The sequence below is a fragment of the Pezoporus occidentalis genome, unplaced genomic scaffold (genome assembly GCF_034315485.1).
Source record: "Pezoporus occidentalis ecotype Australia unplaced genomic scaffold, CSIRO_AGI_Poc_V1 ctg182, whole genome shotgun sequence".
NCBI lineage: Eukaryota > Metazoa > Chordata > Aves > Psittaciformes > Psittacidae > Pezoporus > Pezoporus occidentalis.
In genome coordinates, this window is record NW_026913662.1 from 2,459,778 (window position 1) to 2,483,473 (window position 23,696).

Here is a 23,696-nt window from a genome sequence, read left to right on the forward strand (position 1 = left end):
TCCTTTACCACAGCACTGGTTTGGAGGCGATATTGCCTTCTTAAATATTGTTGTTTTCCCCAACCTTTCCTGTTGTCTCATACACCTTACATTCCCTAACAGCTTCTTACCCTCTTCCCACCTTACCCAGCCACCTCTTCTTCCCCATTAGACCATTATCACTGTTTCAACCCCAGAGCCTTAGCCTCATTTTCATGTGTCATCTCTCCATACAGATGCTCACAACTAAACAGAAGAGCTGCAACCCATCAGGAACTGCAGCTAGGCCCTGTCATATCTACCAGAGGAACAGGATCCACATCAATTTCTTCTCCTGTAAGTTTCTATCCAGCATGTGCCATTACAAGTCCAGGTTGGACGGGGCTTTGAGTTACCTGGTCTAGTGGAAGGTGACCCTGTGGCAGGGAGGTTTGGAACTAGATGATCTTTAAGGTCCCTTCCAGGCCAAACCATTCTATGATTCTATTATTATCTCCACTAGCCATCTCCTATCTAGAGAGGGTTGTATATTTTCCCAAACACTAGTTTTTTAAATAGAAAGTTGCAAGTTTGTTTAAATCAAAATGATTTTTTGGAAACGTAAATTATGATTTACAAGAAAAAAATATAAATGTCAACAGAAAGCTTTCAACAGTGCTTAGGAACAAAATGGGATGTTTCTATTCTGTTTCTTGCAAGGCTTATCTTTTATTTAGTTTTTTCGACATGTAGATGAATTTCACTCACATAATTTGATTTTCCTTTCCACTCTAATTCTGAATTATATTTTATATACAAAATGAAAACACTTTAGAGCTTCTAGTGAAAACCTTGAAATTTCGAATGTTTTTCTGCTTGCAACAAAACATATTTTAAAATATCATTATCAGTTAGGCAATGGAGATTCAATTTCACAGACTACTATTGCTCACCAGAAAAATTAACTAGCCCCAGGTATTTAACTCATATCCAATATAGCTGTCTCACAATCTTTGCTACAAACGGTTTTGTTGTTCAACAGTTACTCTGCATGTCTGCAGAGGCAGATGTTAGATGAAGAATGGCATGTTAGCTATAAAAAACTAAGGGATAAAACAAATTTCAGAAAATTAATATGACTATATTCCAGTACCCGAGATCTTTCCAGGATGGTCGCTCTGCCAAAAAATTGATTCATTTCCCTTTTGTCCTATGAAGAATTACTAAAAAAAGTATTTCAAGTTTTAACTTTAAAATATTTTAGGTTAAACTCTCACACAGCAAGAATTACAAATGGATTTTCATTTTTTTATTTGTGAAAAGTACTTCTGTACTCGTCAGTTTTTAATGACACTTTGATTTTTGTGTGGTTGGTGTGGTCACCAACTTCTCCAGCTCCATTTTTATTTCTCCCATTAATTCTGAAAACTTTCAGAAACTTGCACACAAACCTGTAAACTGGAAAATCCATTATTTTTATAATTTCTAATAAAGAAATCGAGTTCCATTGTAATAGAACCAGGGACTATTTCAAAGTCCCCAAAAAACAATTACTCATTTTAATGTGTGGAAAATTTGTTTTAGTGTACTAAAAACTCTTTGGATGCCTCCCCTTATTTTGAAGCCAGAGAGAAAAGAGCCAGGTGTCTGAAGATAGGATCAAATGAAAACTTTTGTCCTGCTAGAGGGATTGAGAAAGTCACCATCCCAAGCTGGAAGGTGTCTCTTCTCACCTGTTTACCTCTAGATCCCACCAAGGAGAGAAATACCAAACTACTCAGAAGTCATAAGAAAAAAAGTATGGACTGCTAGTAAAGTGACCAACGTGAACTGAAACATAACAGTAATCTGCCATTTTCATACCAACCAAGGCAATTTGAAATGTTTACACTGAAATAAATATCATCAAGCATAAGGCTACATAAGATCAAAAAGAGAGTGCACAGCATCTTGGACATAATTAAACTAGCTTTAAAATGACCAGATCACCAGGCTTCAGCCTTTATGAGACCACCTTGTGTCTTTTACATCCCTCCAGCAGCTTACATCTGGGCCACTGCTGTTGATGGCTCCACTCCAGCTTGCTCTGACCTTTCTATATACATTGCAAACACATCTCTGGCTGCATTACTGCCATAGCAAGCTACTGGCAGAAGGAAGGGTCCACTCCTTCAGGAACCAAAGTACCTTGCTTTCAGTCATTTTGGCCCTTCCCTCAGCTCACTGAAGGCTGAATGCATATCTCTTCCCACAGAAAGAAGGCAGAGCAAGTGTGCAGCACTATGTGTCAGGAGGCTGGGGCTGGGCCCTTCTGCAGTAGCTAGCTCTTAAACCTGCTTAGCTGTATGGGACCACATCATTTCAGTGATGGACCCTAGAGAAAATCAAAACACTAACAGAAAAATACTCTAAATCCTGCTCCATAAAACAACAAAAAAAAATAGTTTTTGTCTGAAGAAAATTTGACAGTGGCCAAAACATCCTTTGCTAGCATTGACAAGGGGTATCATATAGCCCCAGTGAAGTGAACAGGATGTTTGCCATAGGCTTTAAGGGTTACATGTCTTCAAGGATTTTCTTTTTGTGTGCTTGTTAACTGAGATGCAGACTAGCAGCCAACATGTTCCCACATACTGAACATGGGAGTAGATTATGTTAGTCTCATGTGTTACAAAAGGTTTCTGTTTCTTGCATATACAATGTACTACCAAAAAAAGAAAAGCAACAGATCGGCTTTGGAAGCAGAACGATTTCTATACTCATAAGTTCTTAAGGCATTAGACATACAACCCATGAGAAATCAAGATGGAAGTCTCAAAGCCAAGATCCTTCACTGCATACTGGAGAATAACAGAGCTAAGCGCAGCATGACACACAATAAAAGAAATCTTGTTCCCAAAGGCAGTGGATGTGATGGGGAATGCATGTCCGGTCGCCTGCTCTGACCTCCTGCCCCCTCTTCTACTGCCTCCTAACATGTTACACTTATGCTGGTTCCTGGCAGGTATAACAGCCACAGTTTCACACATGTGCACATGCACTTCCCAAATTTTAACATCTAAACCTTTATCTGCATAACTGAACGAACTGGCCTAGCTTGCAGGAGTACCGAGCCCCCAGCAGCCTTTCAGCTCAGTCGGTAGAGCATGATTGTTGATCACTGGCCATGCCCAGGGAAAAAATACCAATAAATAAAAAGAAAAGACAAAAAAACATTGATCTATATTGGCTGCTTTAAAAAAGGTGAGTCAGTCATTCCAAAGGATGCTACCACAGCACATCACCTTCTCCCCAGCATTCAATACTTTTAGTACTAGTATAGTCAGGAATGTATCTTGCAGCGCTGATACATTCCTGACTACACTATAGAGTACAAAACAGAAGTCTGTTTGGAATATCATTAAAGCAAAATCAATAGAAGATATCCTACAAAAATTAGGGGTCTGGGGAGAATGGAAAATGGTGACATTACTGCACAGTTTTTTCCTGCCAGCTAAGGCAATGGACTTGCGATGCTGAACTTCTGACAGTCAGAAAAGCCTTTGCAAGAAACTTCTTGAACAAGATTATTTAATAAGGGCTAATTAGCTGAATAATTATTTGGTTTTTTTAATCACCTGATGCACATTCAAGCCAAACTCATATTCTGCAGTAATATTTCAGAACGGTTCATGTAAGAGGTTCCTGCAAGGACTGAAAGCTGATTAAATAGACATAAACAAACTTTAAGGACAAAAGGCAATCTGTTGAGTAGAGTTGAAGATGTTTAGTGTCAGCCTACAGGGAATTACACTATATTCTGCCTTATTGAGTAATTTCATTAATGATTTGGATAAAGGAGGGAAAATGTGCAAAAAGGCACACTAATCCAAATCACAGATATTAGACTGGGAGCAATTATAAACACCATGGGAAGAACTGAAAGAGCACAAGGTGCTCTAGAAGTGTTTGAAATACATCCAAGAAATTAAAGTTAAAAAAGATCCATCCCAAAATAAGCCAATCTGAAGGAAAATAAACCAACACACATTTAATGATTTGGTGGGTGCCTCAAGGAAAGCAAAAACTTCCTAAAAGCAACCTTTGGAGTTATTTTCTTCAATTTTGTCTGAAATGAGGAACAAAACATAGGGCCCCCATGAGGGTCTGTGGAGTTGTGACAGACAGGGGATTCCAGTTAGATGGAGGTTCCTGCCGGGAACCTGTGAATCAGTGCCTTAAGTGGCCTCAGTGGTTTCACTAACATTTCTGCAACATCTTGACCAAAAAAGAAAATAGACACAATAGGTCCTAATCATCCACAAGTACTGAAAGCTGCCTGGGAAAGAAGAGAAATGATTCCCCAGCACCTGAAGCAGCATAGGAAAAGCCAACACTATCTAGACTGTTTGATAGTCCAGAGGGCATCTATTTAACCAAGGACTTGTCTAATTAGGAACAACCCTCCATGATGATAATACTGTAGCTGTTTTTTTACATCTTATTTTGACTTAGTATTAACTTGACATTGAATTGGGGTTTTTGAACTGAAAATAGCAGATTATTTTAATTTTGAAACAAATTAGCTATTGCAAACTGATTCCACAGATCAATGCTTTAAAAAGCCAATTATTAGCACATTAATAGCCTGGCATTAACATGTGCCAATTAACAGAATAGCTAAACTCTTCATGAGCAGCATAGATTTGCCAGTCCAACAGCCTACCAGCACTGAAAGAAGCAGGCTACAAGGTCACAAACCGCCTCCCCTGTTTTTCTGACTCTGCAGTTCACAAATCCTGCATTTCTCTTACCACGACCAAGGCCATATTCACCTGTCAAACCTTGTAAGAAATGAACTAAAAATACAAGCAAGCAAACAAAACCACTTCCCAGTATAATGAATTAAATGAGAAGAAGGGAAGAGACTGGTAGTCACCCAAAGCCGGCTTCAGAAAGAAGCTGACACCAGCAATTCAGAAACAACAGTGGGGAAGCAAGTGAGGTAGTCCTGTCCTTCAGTGGATGGGAGGGAGAAGGCTCTGTGGAGACCTTATAGCAGCCTTCCAGTACCTAAAGAGGGCCTGTAAGAATGTAGGAGAGGAACTTTTTACAAGGGCATGTAGTGGTAGGACAAGGTGTAATGGCTTTAAACTGAAAGAAGGGAGATTTAAATCAGATGTAAAAGAAATTCTTCACTATGAGGAACAGGTTGCCCAGAGAAGCTGTATCTGCCCCACCCCTGGCAGTGTTCAAGGCCAGGTTGGATGGAGCTTGGAGCAACCTGGTCCAGTGGAAGGTGATCCCTGTGGCAGGGCGTTGGAACTGGATGATCTTTAAGGTCCTTCCCAACCCAAACCATTCTGGTTTTATTTATTCTGTGATCTTACTACAGGGATTGCTCAGCATGCTCCCCATCACTTTCCTAAATACCCATGAATGCTGAACAGAGGCATGTTTATGTGATTCTCAGTACTCTTGCATAGATCACCCTTTTAGATGAATGAAGGCTGACATAGTCAGCTCTTGCTTGCAGTTAGGGGTTGGTTTTTTTTTGTTTGTTTGTTTGTTTTTTTTTGTTTCCCAGTTATTTCTTCAGTAAAGTCATACACAGTTTCATTATGTCTAAATATTCCCAGAGCTGCTTCTCAATAGGTCACTTGAGCCATAATTTGCCTGATGTTATTTTATTGCATAAGCATGGGAAAGCTTTGTGGTGTAAGCTGCTCTTTTGTGCTGCCTATGCCCTCCAATAGTCTAGTTTTTCATTATTTCTTACTAATAAAATGTATCTCTCTCCTGGAGTTTTCTTACGGTTGAACGAAAGAGAACATTTATACAGTAAGCCTTTTGCAGCAATGGCAACAGTGCCTACAGTAGCTCTCTGCACGTATAGATTTTTTGACTAAAATAAGATGATTTGGATCAGCAAAGATTGACTAAAGTTTACACAGGATTGTGTTTCTACCATAGGGAAACTAATGCAAATGAGAAGAGACAGCACTGGTCTGATAGTAACAATATTTTTGATAGGTAAATCGTAATCAAGTCCTCCATAGGCTAGAAAAGATTTCCAAAGCTACTTAGGGAACTGCAATATCCAGACTGAGCCATCCACACTTTTTAAGCAGCCTCTGCATTTTCAGAAGCCAGAGCACAGACAGAAAGACATGAATGACCATGTGTTTCCCATGGATGCCGAGTCTTCCACACAGTCAGCCGAATTCATACACATTACAAGGCACGGGACAGGACCACAGTGACTTATTTTCATTACTTCATTTGGGAGGAACTACTTCTACTCTATTCCATTTTGGTTCATTATATCACATCCCTCATTGTGGTCTCTGAGCATTTTCCAATGAGACATAAACAAATCACTAACGAGTATGTCATGTGGCTGCCTCTCCCATTTCATTTCCCAAAGGCCATGTTTTCTCTGTTTATCCTGTAGTTCAGCGTAGCTTACTATACACATTAAATGGAAGGCTTCATGAAACTTATCTATTTGTACGTAAAAATTTATCCCACAACGAGCCTATAGAAGTCTCATCAGCCATCTGGTATTTTTATTTCTCCAGGCTGAGAAAGCAATCATGGCTAATCCTCTTGCGAACTATGGAAGTCAGGTTTTATTTCTCACTTTTCTGTACCAATAACTCTTTACAGTCTGAAGTAGGCCAAAGACCCTAAAAATCTGTGTACTCCTCAACTCTTATAGGACCCTAATGCTAGGTGGCTGCCAGAGCATATGCAGTTCCAGTCCAGAAGAACAAAATTCTCAGGGTATCTGGTGAAAGATCAGATATGTTGTAGGAGAATAATTTTTTGCTGAAACCTACAACTGATACATGTGTGTGTACTGAATTTCCACAGACCCAGTGGGAATTTTGTGTTATGTTTTAGCACATGAAAATTGAAGTGGACATGTTTTTCAGAGTGCAATTGCCTGGAACAAAAGATGATGTTTCACAAGTAGCTTTTCAGCTAAGGTGCCACTTTAAGGTGATCCTTGCTCCCTGACACCATCTCTAATCTTGTGTCAGTCCAAGTCCTTGTGGGACCAGCACAGCAACTTGGGTGAGGAAACTGAACCACCCAGAATATAACTCCTGTTTTGCTAAGTTGTTTTTCAACCAGATGGGTTACAGTGGCTCAGAACAGAGTAACAAACACCTAACAGTAGCAGCTATTGAAGTCAGGATAAGCAGTTGTGCTGCTGAATGTCTAATTAACTAATTGCTGGTGAAAGTTTAATGATCAAAATCTTCACTTCTTAATTATGTCTTGCTTGCTTAAAAGATAATGAATGCAAATGCTGAGAACTACTTCAAGGCAAAAAAGAAACTGGTCGTCTTCTTTCCAAAGTACATTAAAATGAAGCCTAATTCAAGTAAGCTACAGATACTGTTTAATAAGAGTAAATTGAAACTGTACAATATGTACATTTCTTGGTAAATATATGAGTGAACTAAAAAAACCCTTGAGTCCTGCTACAGAACAATACCACTGTGCCACCCCTGGAGACATTCAAGGCCAGGCTGGATGTAGTTCTGGGCAACCTGATGTAGCAGAAGATGTCCCTGAGCATTGTAGGGTGTTAGACTAGATGACCTTTGAAGGTTTCTTTCAACCCAAACCATTCTACAATTCTTTGATTCTAGGAGTAGCACTGACACAAACTGGTGACTGGGGCCAGGCTATATTCAGTATTTCCATGTTTTGGTTGGGGTATTTTTAACTCTTGTTTAAACATCAACATCCACATAATCACTCACCTAGTCTGGTAGGACCTTGCTCCCTTTGTTGAATTGATTGCACCATTTCTACAAGGTTTTTAGTCTCTTGAGGCACATTCCATGAAATTTCTAGATTATTTTCCCTGGCATACTGGAGAACTGACACATGAATGGAAGTATTGCCTGAAAGAGAAAGCAAGAAATACACATTCTAAGCAGTGCATATGAATGTCTTAAAATAAATAAAAAGGATACACTGTGGTTGTGTTTTACATTAAGCACAATTAGATAGCTGCAGTTTCAATCAGATGATCAAAACTGAATTATTTACAGGCAAAAAAAAAAATGCAATACTGCTGGAAACAGTTTGCTTTCTGTCAGAAATTAGCATGCAATATTTTACCTCAGGTCAACTTGACCAGACTGGAGAATCCAATTTGTTGAAATAATATTATTAGATATTATATTATAATAATATATTATTAATATAATATTATAATATCCAAATACATAACATATAATATCTAAATATTATTCCTTTTCCATTTTAAAATTGTCTAAACATCTTTTTTTTTTTATGTGCACATTGTTTTGCAAGAGCAGTAGTTTGATGCCCCATTTGTCTGATGGGCCAAGTTCCCCAGACGACTACATTTCATGCAAATTTCCCTCTGTGCTAAACGACCTAACTAAAGGTGTACATCCCATCAGTACATACCTTGCAAGCGAGTCTAGCACTCCCAAAAAGCATTTGTCATCCAACATAAGTCAAGAAATAAATCTCAAAAAGTCATTTCCAGCATCCTACGTTAGCCAAAAAGGGCTGATCAGAACCAGGAATGCCAGTTCTAAAGACTAAAACCTTGCAGTGGGACCAAGCCTGAACGAAAACCCCTCTGAAATATCCATTTTAACCTGAACCGGAACTGAACTTGAACTATTACTCTCATTTGTGTCAAACCTAATCCAGAAGTGAACCAAAACCAACCACATATTTTTGCTTTTCTGCCATACAAAATGATTCAGCTAAATCTCCGTGCTGTGACAAGGACCTCTTTGCCGGTTTGGCACACACACTTCTTATGTCCAGTGCAGTATACACGGAAGCTATTGTAAGACCTGATGTCTGAGCTATTTCTTGTCACACAATTTCTCAAATTCGATATCAAACCTTTATTCACCTGAACCAGAACAGCTTGGTTTAGGATGAAACTGAACTGTATCTGAACCAAAAGCTTTACCAGCCTGGTTTCCCCAGTAAGAACTTTTTTTTTCTTGAGGAATTGGAATGAGTCATTTTAAAATAAAGAATTAAGAAAACTGATACTGAGAAGCTATTTTGTCCTGTATAAGCAAAAGAATACAAAACGTTTTCATGTGTTTGACTTAAAAGACAGACACATACTGATCTCAGCACTTTCAATAAATGCCCTTATAAAGTTTTTCATTTCCTCAAACTCTGATGCTCCAATATTGGAACTTCCATCCAGAAGAAACATGACATCTATTGGTTTGTTGCACAACTCTGAAGAGGAGGAGGAAGAAAAAAAATGTTATTTATACATGATAACCACAAGTAGCATCTGGTAATCTATTGGTAGGAGCAGAAAGAGGAGAAAGGGCATTTTGGGAAAACAAAGAAATAATGACCAATTGAAACAATAAGTGATGACCCTTCAATGAAAACTTTGAGATTTTATATTCAGTGGGAAGCATAGGTATTTCAATTCCTGCTTTTCTAATAACGCTATTTTACTCTCAGTGGACTAAACCAAAAACAAGAAGAAAAAAACCCTGACAAAACAAAACTACAACCCAACAGCAGCAACAAAACTCCAACAACAGACAAACCAAACCACAAAATACCACCAACCTCCCAAATCCTTCCTCCCCCTCCCACCCCACCCCTTGCCCCCCCCCAAAAAAGCAAAAACCTAACACAAAACCAATGAAGTCTCTTGAGGAAAGAGGAAGTATAATTTTAACTTTCTTGAGACACACAGAAAAGAACAACTTTTTTTCTGTTTTCTTCTGTCACCGTACAACCTATCTGAAAGCTACTGTACTTTACTGAAAAATGAAGCCAAGGACTTCTGTGCCTACAGAAGGCTGGCTGCAGGTCTTTGCTTGGTACTGCTGAACTGGGGCAGCAGCCTCAGCCTCCACTGAAGATAAATGGTCCATCCTTGGCATTTGGACAAGAAGATACCAAATGAGATACGGGAAACCTTCAAATTTCAGTGATGTGAGGGGGAAGTGGAAGAGACAGGACAGAGGAAAGAGTAAATTACACAGAAAATACATCCAAACTTTACCTGGAAGGTCTGTCCAAGCTTTCCAAACTTTATGAGAGCAGCATGACTGCAGCACTAATTCAGGTGCTTCTTCAATAAGTGTGTTATAACTATGCAAGATAATGGGATTATTAGGGTGACTGATCTTTCTGAGCTCTTGGATATTTGCACTGGGGATTATGCCTATGGGAATAACATTTATGCTCCCAGGAGGTCGTGTGATAACATCAGTGGAAGGACTGGATGACACCATGTATACTAAGTGAGGAACATCTTGCCTGCCCCCATTCACTGCCGTAAATGTGTGTTTGGAAATATAATCAAGGGCATTCCCAGTGTTGGTAGCCTTCCCTCCTTGGTAGGGTATGCTCCTCACCTTCTCAAGAATACTTTCTTTTGATTGCATTTCCCTAAAGGAATACTCCAGAGTGACAGACTCGGAATACTGCATAACTGTAACATGAATATCTTCCTGTCCCACATTCATTTCTGTGATCACCTTCTCAAGGAACTTCTTGACAATACTGAAATTTTCCTCCCCCACATTGTCAGATCCTTCCACAATAAAAGCTACGTCCAGCCTTTTGTGAGTGGGCTTTTCTGAAAGGGGTGGTGGAGCTGTAAGTCCCCAGGGGGAAAATAAGACACTGGATATGGGTGGAGTGGATGTAGCCTGCAACAGAGAACTTTCTTCTGGTCCAAGATCGCACAGGTGATCAATGAGGAGACCCCTATTATCCATTAGCTCTAACACGTTGTTCAGTAGGAAGGCTCTATTATCTGGTGACTGCTTTTCAATGAATCTGATTTGCTCCACACTGACATACGGCCCGATCCCTACAGGTATTACTGTGATTTTTTTATTCTTCAGAACTGGGAGGATGCTGCGGAGTTTTCCTGAAGACTTGCTTGCTATAAATAGCACTGCAATTCTGGCAGCATTGGTTCTTTCTGCTTTTCCAAATACATGAAACACGATGTATTTAAGGACTTCAGCAGCATTTGATGCTTCATCACCTGTGTATTTTATGTTTTGGACAATTTTTCTCATCTGGGACTGTGATTTGATATCTTTAAGGCCAAGATAGATTGTGGGGCCAACCCTGTACACTAGAATTGACACTCGGATTTTCTTTTGGGAGATGTGGAGTTTCTTCATCATGCCAGTTATGAAAGTCTTCAGCTGTTCAAAGTCTTCCTCTGACAGTTTATTGGAGCCATCCATGAGGAAGGCCAAGTCCATCATCTTGCTGCAAGAGTATTCACTGGGTGGCAGTTCAATGTCCTCCTCTGGAGCAGGTGTTGTCAGTGTTATGGTGTCTTCCACTGGCTCACAGGATACACACGTTAAGTTCTTCCCTTCACACAGACTACAAAAATCAACAAATTTAACTGTAAAAAAAAACAATTCTTATAATAACACATCACCCACATATAATGAAAGAATGTGCATACAGAAACAGTTAAATATCTCAAAAACACAACAAAACCAAAACATGATGTGAATCAATGTGAATTCAATCAATGTGAAAGAATGGTCTAGTGTCATGCTTCCCTAACTATGGCAGGGGGGTTGGAACTAGATGATATTAAGGTCCTTCCCAGCCCCACCTATTCTATGATTCTATGATTTTTTTATCCCCCTCCCCATTTCCCCACAGCTCCTAGTATGGTACAGCTAAACCCTATATATTCATGTATGTTTGTTGAGATACAGGAAACATATGACAAACTACGATGTGTTTGTCAGAGGAAACTGTCTTTGCAATAGTCTTTGGCAGAATATGTAAACTCTGTGTCTGGAAATTACCTAGAAATCCATTGAGCTTCGTCAACAAGCCACTGGTAGACTGAACTGGCAGATCCGGTTTGCTTCACAAGCAAGCAAAACATGAGGCAAACTGGAGGCAGCTAACACAAAGTAAACTTCTGGAGTAGGAAAGATGCTTTTAGATGTGATATGACTTAGCAGACTTTGTAAAGAGGCTAAGCTTACCTAGATTTTAACTGTACTGAAAATAAAAACAGCCTTTTGTCTGCCTCTAAAGTGCTCCACATTCCTTTTCTTTTTCCTGACTTGACTTTGTTTTGGATAGAGCTTTGGCACATTTGTCCTCCATATTTTTTATGTCTGCATTATCTTCCTTTTATTTACTGTGTTCTGTTTTTCAGTCCCTTTTCTCATACTAAATGGCATATTTCATCCATAGCTGTTATCTCTTTTACAGTCATCTTTCCCCACCATTTCTATTCACCTCCACCAGTACATTTTTCTCTTCCCCTTCCATCTCAGCTCCCATTGTTCTTTTCCCCCATCTCTGCTTTTCCCACTATTCATCCTTTTGCACTTCCATGAGATTTTTCACCTCTGTCACCCTTCACCTTTTAGGAACTTGTTTATAATTCATCTCTTTCTATCTCAAGCAAAGCCTTAACACTTCTGCTTTTCTAATTCCTGGTTGCGAGATTCTCTTTTCTTCACTTGTCAGAGCAAAGAACATGACTGTAATTATGCACAGGATGGTACAGACTCAGTCAATACATTTTCTTTGGCTTAATGGACAGGCCAAGAAACAGAATAGGAAAAGTTTACGAAAGAGCAAAGACTAAAAGAAATGCTTGTTTTCACTGCCACAGAAACCCATGATGTACCAACTAAATAAGTCAATACTGGGAGAAGGTGCCATTTTCCAGGACAAGACTGGCAACGTGGCAGCTTAGTTTAAGTTCCCTTAGTTTAAGCACTATGTTCTTTTCAAGCTGCTTTTAGTGTCTTCCTAATTGAAGAATGCACAGCTACTTTTGGCATTAACATCTAGCAAACGCAGATTTATTATTTTAATCCTAATATGAATGAGCCTCTTCTAGTTTTCAATTTCCTTTGGATATTTGCTATAAAATTCATTTTTGTGCAAGATTTTCTATTGTTTATACAGATGGTGTAGGCATCTAAATTAGGTGACAGCTATGCAAAAGGATGTTTCCCTAGTGAGGTAAGTTTTCCTAATGTTCTGAAATCGTTTGTGAACAGTGGCCAGTGTATCAACATTTAAGATAAATTATTATTAAAGATTACAAAAATTAGGGAACAGACACTCATTTATGAAGAATTATTTTTTTTTTGACCTTTTGATGGAATTCAAGGCGCTCTGCATATACTGTTGAAAAAAAACATAATAAAAAATTAATTGATTAGCCTAATAGTCTCATGCTCTGGGTTTATAGCACAGACTTACATTAGACCCGGCAAGAGGCCAGGAATTCCATCCCATCCACAGCTTCTGAGAGGTTCAGAGCACTTGGAGCTAAGGTGATAGTCTGGGCTAAATAGCTGCTGCAGTTTTACAACTCAGTTACTTTTAAATACGGTCAAAAATGCAAGACGGAAAACTCTCTTGTATTCACAGTGTTAGAAATTATTATCCATCATATATCCACCAAGGGTCTAGACATCCAAAGAATAAAAAATTTTCAAATACTACAGGCCATGGCATAATATGCCACTGGGAAGTTTACAGAATTAAAACTGATCTCTGCCACATTGCAGCCTATGGCCCTCATTCTGCATGGTGCACAACATGTGCATCCTGTCATTAATTTCATCATATTTGGAAATGCATCCGTGCAGTATCAGGCCACAGGATATCATCTTAAAATCTTGGGGAAAATGGTTTTCCAATAACAGCACACAATTCCAACTGCTAAAAGTCTCAGCGAGTGCTAGGCTGAGTGCACATTCAGATCTTGCACTATATCTAAGATTACTTTTCGTACTGGCGAAAGGAAGGAGTCTGATGGCTTTACTGATATTGAATCACACCTCACACAGAAAGAAGTGGAACATCTGAAGTCAGCAGGGCCACCTACATATGGGAAAACGCCTTTTTTGAAAGGAATTTATGAATTTCACTTGCTTAAATTCAGCTGACATTCTGTAATCCCTACTGTCACTGAAATACTTCAGATTTTATGTGAAGGAATACTGACATAAAAGACGGTTTCCAAGCTTCACCTTCAATGGTATATTTAAAGTTACATCCAGAAACTTATTCATGTGGATGTGATTCATGTCTCCCTCATCATCCTACTCAACAGGCATGCTATTTGACTGAATAAGCTTATCATACCAAGACTGACAGTGCTGTGGATCATCTCTGTTCAAAACTATTCTCCTTCCATGCAGGATCTTGACATCTCCAACTGCACACATGGGACATTCTTCTGGACTGACACAATCCAGGGACAGTTCATCAAGTATTTTCCCTGTTTCAAAATAGCACAGTAGTATAAAAGATGCCAATTTTCATCTATTGTGAAACTAATCATTGCATTTACCCTGCTATGAAAAAAAACATAATCTGCAACAGCCAGTACCATTCAGAAGGTGAACATATTTTTAGAACAAAGCATTGATGATAACAGGGGAAAATGGCATTTTCCTTTTTACATGTATATTATTTATCTCTCCCAGTATCCCCTACCTCCCTCTGATCAGGGATACCAGGGCCTAGAATAGCTATTCTGGGTCTTAAAATACCTTCTTTCTTCACCTTCCTATCTTCTCACTTTGCCTTTAGGAGCTATTTATTCATCTGCTTATCTTTCACTCTTTCCCTTAATGCCTGTCTTTCCTCTCCCTGCCCCATATTTCCCGTATTTTTTAATTTCCTTTTCCCTTTTTCGTAATCAACAGCTTACTGATTAAAAACAACTGTTTCTATGAGACAGTTGTTGGGAACAGTTATGCTGAAAGATCAAGCTCTCAGGAGGATGGCTGCTGGGCACTCTCAGGAGCATCAGAGCCTTGCAGGTAGTAAGCAGGTCAAGGCAATGGGTTTCCACCACTACAGTAATTGCTCTGAAGCAGGGCATTTTATGAGTGTCCAGCACAAGTTCATACCCTACTTTAAGCACATAGTCAACAACCTCTGTTGCTACACAGCCCCTAATTTTCACAAGTTCCTTTCTTACCACCTTGTTCCCATCCTCTCTTGTTCTTGCTAGCAATGTTTCATTCTTTTCCTTTAGGTACCGTTTCATGCCCTCCACATACTGTGCTCTTTTCACAACTGAAAACCAGGATGCCTAACTACCTTCCTCTTGTGCAGTAAGAAACTATAGTGAAAACACATCAGTAAGCCTGTTAAGGAATTAGCTTCTACATGCAAATATTTTGCAATGTCCAGCCTTACATATCTGTGAATATTTCTGTACTGCAATGCTTTCATGCAATAGAAACACATAGAGGGTTAAAAAAACCCAACTACAACAAAACTCTACAGCAATACCTACAATTAACAGGAGCACAGCAGAAAAGACAACTGCTTTAGCTAAAGATGGACCTACCTGCAGGACAGTGTACATGACATCCTTCCACACACTGCAGAGGGCACTCCAAAGGCTGTGGGTGCTGGCATGTTATAGGACAAGCAGGTCCACAGCTATTATATCGCCATTCACATTGATAATCTAATTCTTGTTTATTCAGGTCCTCACAGCTTTGTGCTATGCAGTGAAAGAAACAGAGGTAAAAAAAAAAAAAAAAATCAAATCAGAGTGTATTCACTATGCCCCTCGGAACTATGATGACTTGGTGTAAAGTGGACCACATATACCTAGAAAAAGAAAGATCTCCATCTTTGAATGAGAATTTATGTTTTTTACCACAGCATCATCTCTTTTTCATGTAGTAAAATACTAGCTCTGGACCAGATATTTTGGTTTTGATAAAAACACTTGCAAAAAATAAGCTTTAAGCTTTAATATATATGTGTTATTTTATATATATATATTATAGAAACCTTTTCTTTCTCTAGATTTGTTTGTACCACAGACTATTATATCTCCTAATTGAGGGAATGGTTTGATTTTTCCAGGTACGGCTCTGAACACAAACAGAAAAGGCAATGGAAATGTCAGCGTGAGCTGCTAACCCAGTCCCATTAAAAGTGAACTTCTCTGGACATCAGTGGGAGCAGAGCAGGATGAGAACAGTCTATCTGAGCCAACAGGTTACTTATTAAAAGCTTGAACCTTTTCACTCAATTCTTCCTCATTACTTCCTCATTTGTGTACTTACGGCACAAAGCTGGTGATCTCCAGTGGACAGTAACACCTTTTTGTGCACAGACATGTGCATAGGCTGCTATAGTGTCACAGAAGCAAGCACAATCCCCTATAGATTCACAAGCACAAGTGTCATACATGCAAATATCTATGTAGGGCTCAGGATTCACCTATGAAAGAGAAATACAGGGTAAGTACACTTAGTGATTCCTTCGTCTCCTTCTTGTAGACATATTTTACCATTCAGATGGTTTGGCTGCTTCGTTTCCCAAGAGCCACATAAACCAGATCTTTCTACTGATGTCAGCAAGGACTCAAACTGGGTTATGTTCTCAAAGTTGCTACAGACAGTGCAGTTTATTGTCCCTTCATATTCCCTCTATGGAGTAATTTCATATGTTTCTGGGGCCTGTCCCCATACCCCCTTGTGTAGAAGATTAGGTAGAATGAAGTCTGAATGGTATTACATTAGCTCAGACCCCTCTCCCCTCAAACCTCAACTCTTGTGCTTGACTTCACATGACAGTCTGTAGGCTTTAGAATAAAATTTCCCTCAAGAAAAGTTATTCTATAGCTTACTACTTGGTGATACCCTGCATTTCCTCTTGAAGCATCAGCTACAGGAGAGGGTCAGAGATGAGAATGCCAATTAGTTGGCCTCCTCCAAGTCCTGTATGATGTCAGGACAACCATACTTTTCCCTCAGCTGTAATCAGTGTCAGCACAGATCATTGCAGATTAAAGAATGTTAAACACATGACACAATACTCACAAGTTTTTTGCATTCTTCAAAGAGGTCCCCAGACAAAATGCTGCATGATGTTTCTACCATCACCTGCTTCACTATGTTTCCATCACACAGTGGAGACATCAAGGTCTGCTCCCTGTTGGGCTTAATATTGTGAGAAAAAGTACACACTGCATTAGCCGTGCCTTCACAACTTCAAACTGAAGTAGAGACTCACTAGCACTAGACAATTTTCATGACAAAAGAAACTGTTCCCCTGAGAACGTTTCAATCTATTGTATGACAGGCACAAATCCTGCCACAGCAGAACATAGAATTGAGCAGGTCACCTTCTACATTTTCTCCAGCTCTTACTTGCTAAAACAGCAGTTTTAACATTGACATTTTGATGACAGTGTCACTGAAAAATGATCATTCACAGCTCTAGAGAAGGCCCATGAGACTCACAAATATAATCAGTCTTCAGCAGACAATACCCAAGGCCAGTGCTGAATAAGAATGGTTTAGTAGCCTCCTCCTCTCCCATTTAATTTATCTACTAACAAGAAGCACTAGTATTGACATGTTATTTATCACAGAGACAGTCTGCCGGTTCTGTCTTGTGCCTATTACACTAAAATAAGCTGCTCCCTCTGTTTTACGCTGTGGTATCACTCCTCATTTTTCCTACTTCTTCTGTGCTCCAATCAAGTCATATCAAAAAAGTGACACTTAGCAAGATAATGCTGTGACTAGTTAAAGTAACCTAAAATGTTTCAGGTGATCAAAAATAAATGCTTCATTTTATTTTCTGATAATTTAAATCTTGTAAAGAAAGATCTAAAAAAAAAGCCTTTTCCCCCAACCTCTGAAAATTTAGATGAATTTTCAAGAGAAAGTTTTCAGCCTTAAAGCATCATCTGAAAGAAATGCTTAATTTTGCAAATGTCAAAAAAAAGTTGTCTTTCAGTTGTTTCCTCTCACTTTTTGGTTTGGAAATACTTCTGGCCATAATTATTTACCAGCTCAAGACAAATTTATTATTCAATTTTATTCTTTCAAAATTCTGTATTTGGAAAAGAGGAAAAGGGCAATAAGGTCTTGCATTCCCTCCTGTATCTTGTTTTTTCTCTTCAAGCCTCTCCAACCTAAAAATAGTAACTGAGTGCTCTTCAAAAAAGACTGAGAAGCATATAGAAAGAAATTAACCTGCACATTCAGTTGTTCATACTGAATTTAAAAGACTAGGATTTGGGATATAGAATTTTGGATAGGGAATTAAGAAATTCTTATCTGAACTCCCCATCTGAAAATTACAGCTGTTTTTTCAGATTAAGCTCTAAAATGAGATTTCCAGTTATACCTGGATTTCAATCATCTGGGCTGGCAAACTGTATGAACACCCTCTACTGTACATATTTAACATTCATCTGAAGCCAGGCTGCACAGAATCCTTAAATAAGTTAATTGATCTTTTATCGGATTTCAAGAAATAATATTATTTGGCAAAAAGATGGGGGAAGGAGTTAATTTTTTATTTTTTTTTTTATCCTTTCAAACCTCTTTGCCTGCTCTTGAGTGATACTGTAACCCGTATTAACTAGTTTTCACAGTTCATTCGCAATCACCTTTTCAACATCAGCACAGTATGGATTAACTTTCCAAGAATTTCCAAAGTCAACTGGATCTACTTCAAGATGTTCATTGCTGCTGGTCAAATCATTGTTTTGGATTCCATCAAAATTTCCACACAGACCACACACTTGATCCTTGCAGGGAAAGAAACACAAAATACATAAATCTTCTGTCTGTAGGTTGGCTTAGGGTTTTGTTAAGAAGTCTTTTTAGCCCAGTGCTTTAATGGCACAAGGCTTAAAAACTGAAATATCCCTGACCTTGCCAAGTTCACTAAAATAGACATAGTCTCTCACAGAGAATGTTTAGCTCATATTCCCATACTGCTTAGCAGAAAGTAGGACCATACTGTCTCCAAGGTCTCCAGGAAGCAAGATGACAACTGTGACCAGCAGTGCCGATTGGCCCTATTTGGAATATGACCCTACAATCCCATTTTATTTCTGGAGATGACTATCTCATCACCATAACTTTTAAATCTGGCTCCTTATACTGCTCTTGAATACAGAAGAAATCACTAACAGCATATTTCAAAAGTACCACAGCATTCATCCTTTCTGTCATAGCTCATCTCCAATGACCCAGGATTTACTCCTTACAGCTGAACTACTGAAAAAGTAAGGAATCCTTATGGTATTACAAAAAATTGCCTTCATTTTCAAGCAAGTGCCTAATACTCCATGGAAATCTATCAGCACGCCTGCATTAAAAAAATGCTATTCCTCAGAGAGCGAGTAAGTGCATTCTTTAGTGAGAATAAGAAGTAAAGCAAAAACCACTTACTTTAAAATTGCCTTTTAAGATAACTGAGACTCCCATGGCCAGATCCCAGGTCACACTGATGCTTTTGCCCAGTAAAATGATGTAATAACGGCCAGACTTCATGACTTCTAAATCATTTTCGTCTTTAGGAGGTACCTTGATGTTTACCTGAATAGGAAAAGCACATTGTGCTATCAACTGTGTCTCTAATTACTGTTTCATATAGGTCACTTTCCCAGTGGGACATGTGTTAACATAGGTTAACAGCTACTTTCAAACATGCTGTTCTCCAGAGAACAGGTATTTCCCATACAATATACAGATGTTCTAGAGCACTTGCAAAACTGTAGGCAAGGTATTGCTAAGACACTGATTACAGGCTTGTCTCTACACTCGCCACTGCTGTGGATAAATAATTGCCTTAAAAACAACACTTCTGAACAGAAAATTGGGAGACAAATACGATAGTCCATTTTCATCACATTTCTCTAAGTTTGAATGTGGCAATGTCCCTTCTGCTGCCAGAGTATAACATATTCGCCACAAATGCTGACACAAAGCAATGACTGCTAAACGGAGGACTGATAAAGAAGACAGGATATAAAAAATTAATGATCACCTTAGTATTCAGTCGATGGCTCACTGAAAAATGATGTTTTATTTTTATTTCAACTTTTTAGGAAACTAAGTTTCGTGCTCCTAAGTCAGGAAAAGACAAAAGGGCTGGCTAGGTTTAAGTTCAATGTGAACTGGGAGAATCACATGCACCAGTGGTCTCTGAAGGACCAGAATCTGATTCTGAAGGACTTTCTTCCCAAACAGCTACACCAATAGGAAAAATCCTGAGAGATTCCTTTTGGTATCTCTTTATTTTTCCATCACTTTCACTTCCCCTGTGTGCATCTTTCTCTTTCCATCTGGCTGCAAATTCGAGGTGTTCAGTTCCTAAGAATTTAACAGATTAATTTAAAAAGCTTTCTTTCACACCATAATCCCCTTTCAGTGGGAAATCTAATGGGATTATTAACTACATTTGGAGAGAAAGGTCTGGCATGGCTGTTACTTTAAGCACCGTTAATTCATGAACTGCTTAATCATGGAAGAGGCAGATGAAAACTTTCAATCAGCACAAATAGTGACTAAAGCAAGGAAGAAAGAGGAGCCCACAAACCATTCACCCACTTCCTAGTTTGAGGGCAAGAGATTTCTTTTTTCCACTATTCTTTCTTGCTCCATTCAGTAAAAGCTCATTTCTTCTCACCTCTGGGTTATTATCAGAAAGCTTTATCCCCAGAGATGATAGTTCACATTCTCAAAGGATCTCCTAAAGAGGGCCTATAATGTCTTTAGGGAATAATATGTCAAAAGATATTTTAGGAACTGGAAGCTTCTTCATATTCTCTTATGCCAAACATATTAGTATCGAGTCACACTGGTTACTTAAATTCTCCATAGAGTAGTCTTTCTATCCAAACTCGGGCAAAAAAAAAAACAGAGAAGAACAAAGCTGAGCTGGGAGATTGACCTAACTTACAATATTTCTGTATTTATGAAGGCTCTTTGCCAAACCATGAAGTCATAAACTCTTGACCTTACAAACAGGCAGATCTATATATTTCAGAAAAGCAAAAATGAATTCACGAGATTTTTTCTTTTTATTGTAAGCCAGAACCTTAACAGGCAGATATTTCAATTAAGCCCTCATTTACTTAAAACTAGAAGCCGCTTTCAAAATAATATCATCTTAAAACTTGAACTATCCTGCTTTGGAATATTTTAGTGGCAAAAAGCCTTGATTCTCCTGCTTGCTTCTTGTGGAAAAAGAGTGTAGAAAGTCATCACTGGGTAAGAAATTGCCTAAGAGTCTTCATATGAGTTGTTTTACCTTAATCTCTCCTTCAGTTGCTGTTCTTTCTGTGAAAACCTGCTCTAGATATTATTTCTTTGAGCCTTAAACTCTAGGAAGAAAGCTAAAAGTTCAGTCTCATGATACAAGCCTAGCTCCTAGAAGGATATACTCTCTTAGGAACCAGACAGCCTCTGTTGCTGGAATTGCTAGATGCCTCATCACCTCCTGTCTTTTCTAGCCCTTCTTTAGGTGTCCAAAATGAATCACAGCTTTTCTGAAAATCTGCCACCTAAAGAAGCTTTCCTGGCTCTATGGAATGATCCCTACACTTCAATTCATCCTCACCCAGGTAGGGGATTATTTAGCAGTAGAAATAAAGAGCTGGGCAACCAATCTGTCCTCTGTTCATTTCTCCAGCAACCAAAAGCCTACATGCATCATACACTGTCAAGATGCACTGCACAGACACTAGTAATAATAGTCGCGTTTTATGTCTCCTGTCAAGTATCAGTGCACACAGCAACCACAGCAAGTTTGCAGGCTAGCCCAAACCTGGTACAGCTTTGTGAACCCAAAACAAGGCAAATGTAGCCTGGTTTCACCTTGCACAGGCAACATTTTTGTAAATCTCTGGTCTAGATGCCAGTTCAAATCACAGTGTTTCTGAAAACTGAGCATCTGAAACACTATAATCCACTGTAGCTGTGTACTGTTTGAACACACAGTCTTAATTGCTACAGCTCTCAAGACTTTGCCCTGTGGAAAGCTTGTTTCCTGCCATGAAGGGACGTGGGATGTAGAAGTGATTCTTGTTCAATTCTTCAGTGTTTATTGGTAGGAAAAGGGAAAAAAAGAAGAATCCAGTCATCTGGATTTTCCATCTGACAACAGAGGAAAGGATAGTTGGTATTTGCTTCTGCAACATCAACTTGTTTGAGACATGACTTTTTTCCTGTGTGCTCAGTCCTGCAGATGGCTAAATTAGATCTGAAAGTTTTACTAGTCATGGGACAGTCACTTCTTAGCTGTTCCTTGCACTTAATGTAGCTTGAAATAGAGTTAGGCTTCCCATGTTTAGAAAGGGCATTCATCGCATGAGTTTGCATGGAACAGCATTCTTATCTGGTATCAAACAGAAATATCAAAATGGTATTACACCTCTGGGAACAAAATGGACAATTATAATTCTGCTGATCTGTTCATTTTATGATCAAGAAGCACTGAGCATGAGGTTATTCATGCTCATCTTACTAAACAACTTGAAATTATTTTCACAAAAAAAAAGGGAACTAAAGAGAACAAAAGTGTACATACATTTCCATTAAGCAACTCTATTTCCCCACTTCCATACAGAATGATAACCCTTTTGGTGCACTTTTCTCCAGTGAAGCCACAGCCTTCATTTGAAATGAGTATCCGGAATGTCCCAGAGACATCCTTGCAGAAATCCTATCAGATGAAAATAAACAAAAGAAACATTAATGTGGGACTTCTAAAAAAAAGAAAAAAAACAAAACAGCTCTATGGAGAAAAAGGAAGCCTCAAATACTCTGTGTAATCTGTGGCCAGTAGGATATGCGTTGGCATGCCAACTGTTCCTATATTAACTTATTTTGTGCTTAGTGTTGATATTCATACGGTCCACCCTTTAAAGAATGAGGTGCCCTCTGGCAGTTACACCCACACACGCACATATTTTGCAGGGTATTTTTTGGCAGGGAGAATCCATGCTATTATAATATCTGTGGTATTTTAAAGACATACAATGAGCACAGTGTACATCTTAATAACACATATTAATTCATTTAACAGTGAAAACAAGACTGCAGCTTTAATGATAAAATAAAACTTAAAACTAGAATATTAGGTTAGAAATAAAGTTACTGCACAGTCTCGAGCAAAAATTTTGATGCCCTTGTTTTCCCACCAGCACCTGAATAATAATTACAATAATGTCAACCTATTTCTCATGTATTTAGTAAGAAAAAGTTTAATGTATTAAACTTTTAAACTTTAAATTAAAATTTAAAAGTTTAATGCATTGATTTTCTTTCAACTTAAATATTTCTGAGGTGCATAGAGAGTTAGTACTACACTTATATGACAATTCATGACTCTCAAGCCTTTTAGGTTTTTAAATTGGGTTGGTTTTTTTTCAGTACACAGCTTTAAAGAATAACACAGCTCTCTGTATTTCTCATGAGGAAATGGATCTCATTTTCATTTTAAGTAGTTTTATAGTACTTTATGCTATTGTTGCCCACAAGACCTTTACACAGAGCTCTCACTAGCATCAGAGCAACCATTCTTCTACGGTAACCCAGCCGGCATCAAGGTGGGAGTATATTTCAAAGACCTAGCCAAAGACAGGTTGATCACACTTTCCTGACCAAGGAGAACTGCAAGGAGGAATGTGCCTCATGAAAAGGATCTGTGGAGAAAACAGTAGCCCACCCAAGAAGCATGCCACTTGGAACTGCAGAAGACTTTTGTTACCGATTAGCAGTGGATCGATCCACATGTCAAGCCAAATTTTCAGATTAAATCCATCTTCTGCACACACATTTTTAAACACACAATGATTTGTGCCTGTAGGTGACATGTAATCTCATTTAACTTTATTTCTGACTGGCCCAGTGAATCCACAAATTGATGTTAGTGTGCTATGACTCTATCTACCTCTGTTC

General features: G+C 38.7%; 1 protein-coding gene across 1 annotated transcript in view; it reads right to left on the reverse strand.

The window, feature by feature from the left end:
• The window catches only part of VWF (von Willebrand factor), a 130,460-nt gene that overhangs the window by 49,421 nt on the left and 57,343 nt on the right, over positions 1 to 23,696 (reverse strand). The window contains exons 21-30 of the mRNA XM_062615547.1: positions 22,324 to 22,458; positions 19,182 to 19,328; positions 18,392 to 18,532; positions 16,809 to 16,928; positions 16,050 to 16,206; positions 15,317 to 15,475; positions 14,098 to 14,233; positions 9,992 to 11,340; positions 9,082 to 9,201; positions 7,716 to 7,859 (exon numbers count right to left, since the gene is read on the reverse strand). Of these exons, the coding sequence (XP_062471531.1) occupies positions 7,716 to 7,859; positions 9,082 to 9,201; positions 9,992 to 11,340; positions 14,098 to 14,233; positions 15,317 to 15,475; positions 16,050 to 16,206; positions 16,809 to 16,928; positions 18,392 to 18,532; positions 19,182 to 19,328; positions 22,324 to 22,458 (2,608 nt within the window). The remainder of the gene's footprint in view (positions 1 to 7,715; positions 7,860 to 9,081; positions 9,202 to 9,991; positions 11,341 to 14,097; positions 14,234 to 15,316; positions 15,476 to 16,049; positions 16,207 to 16,808; positions 16,929 to 18,391; positions 18,533 to 19,181; positions 19,329 to 22,323; positions 22,459 to 23,696) is intronic.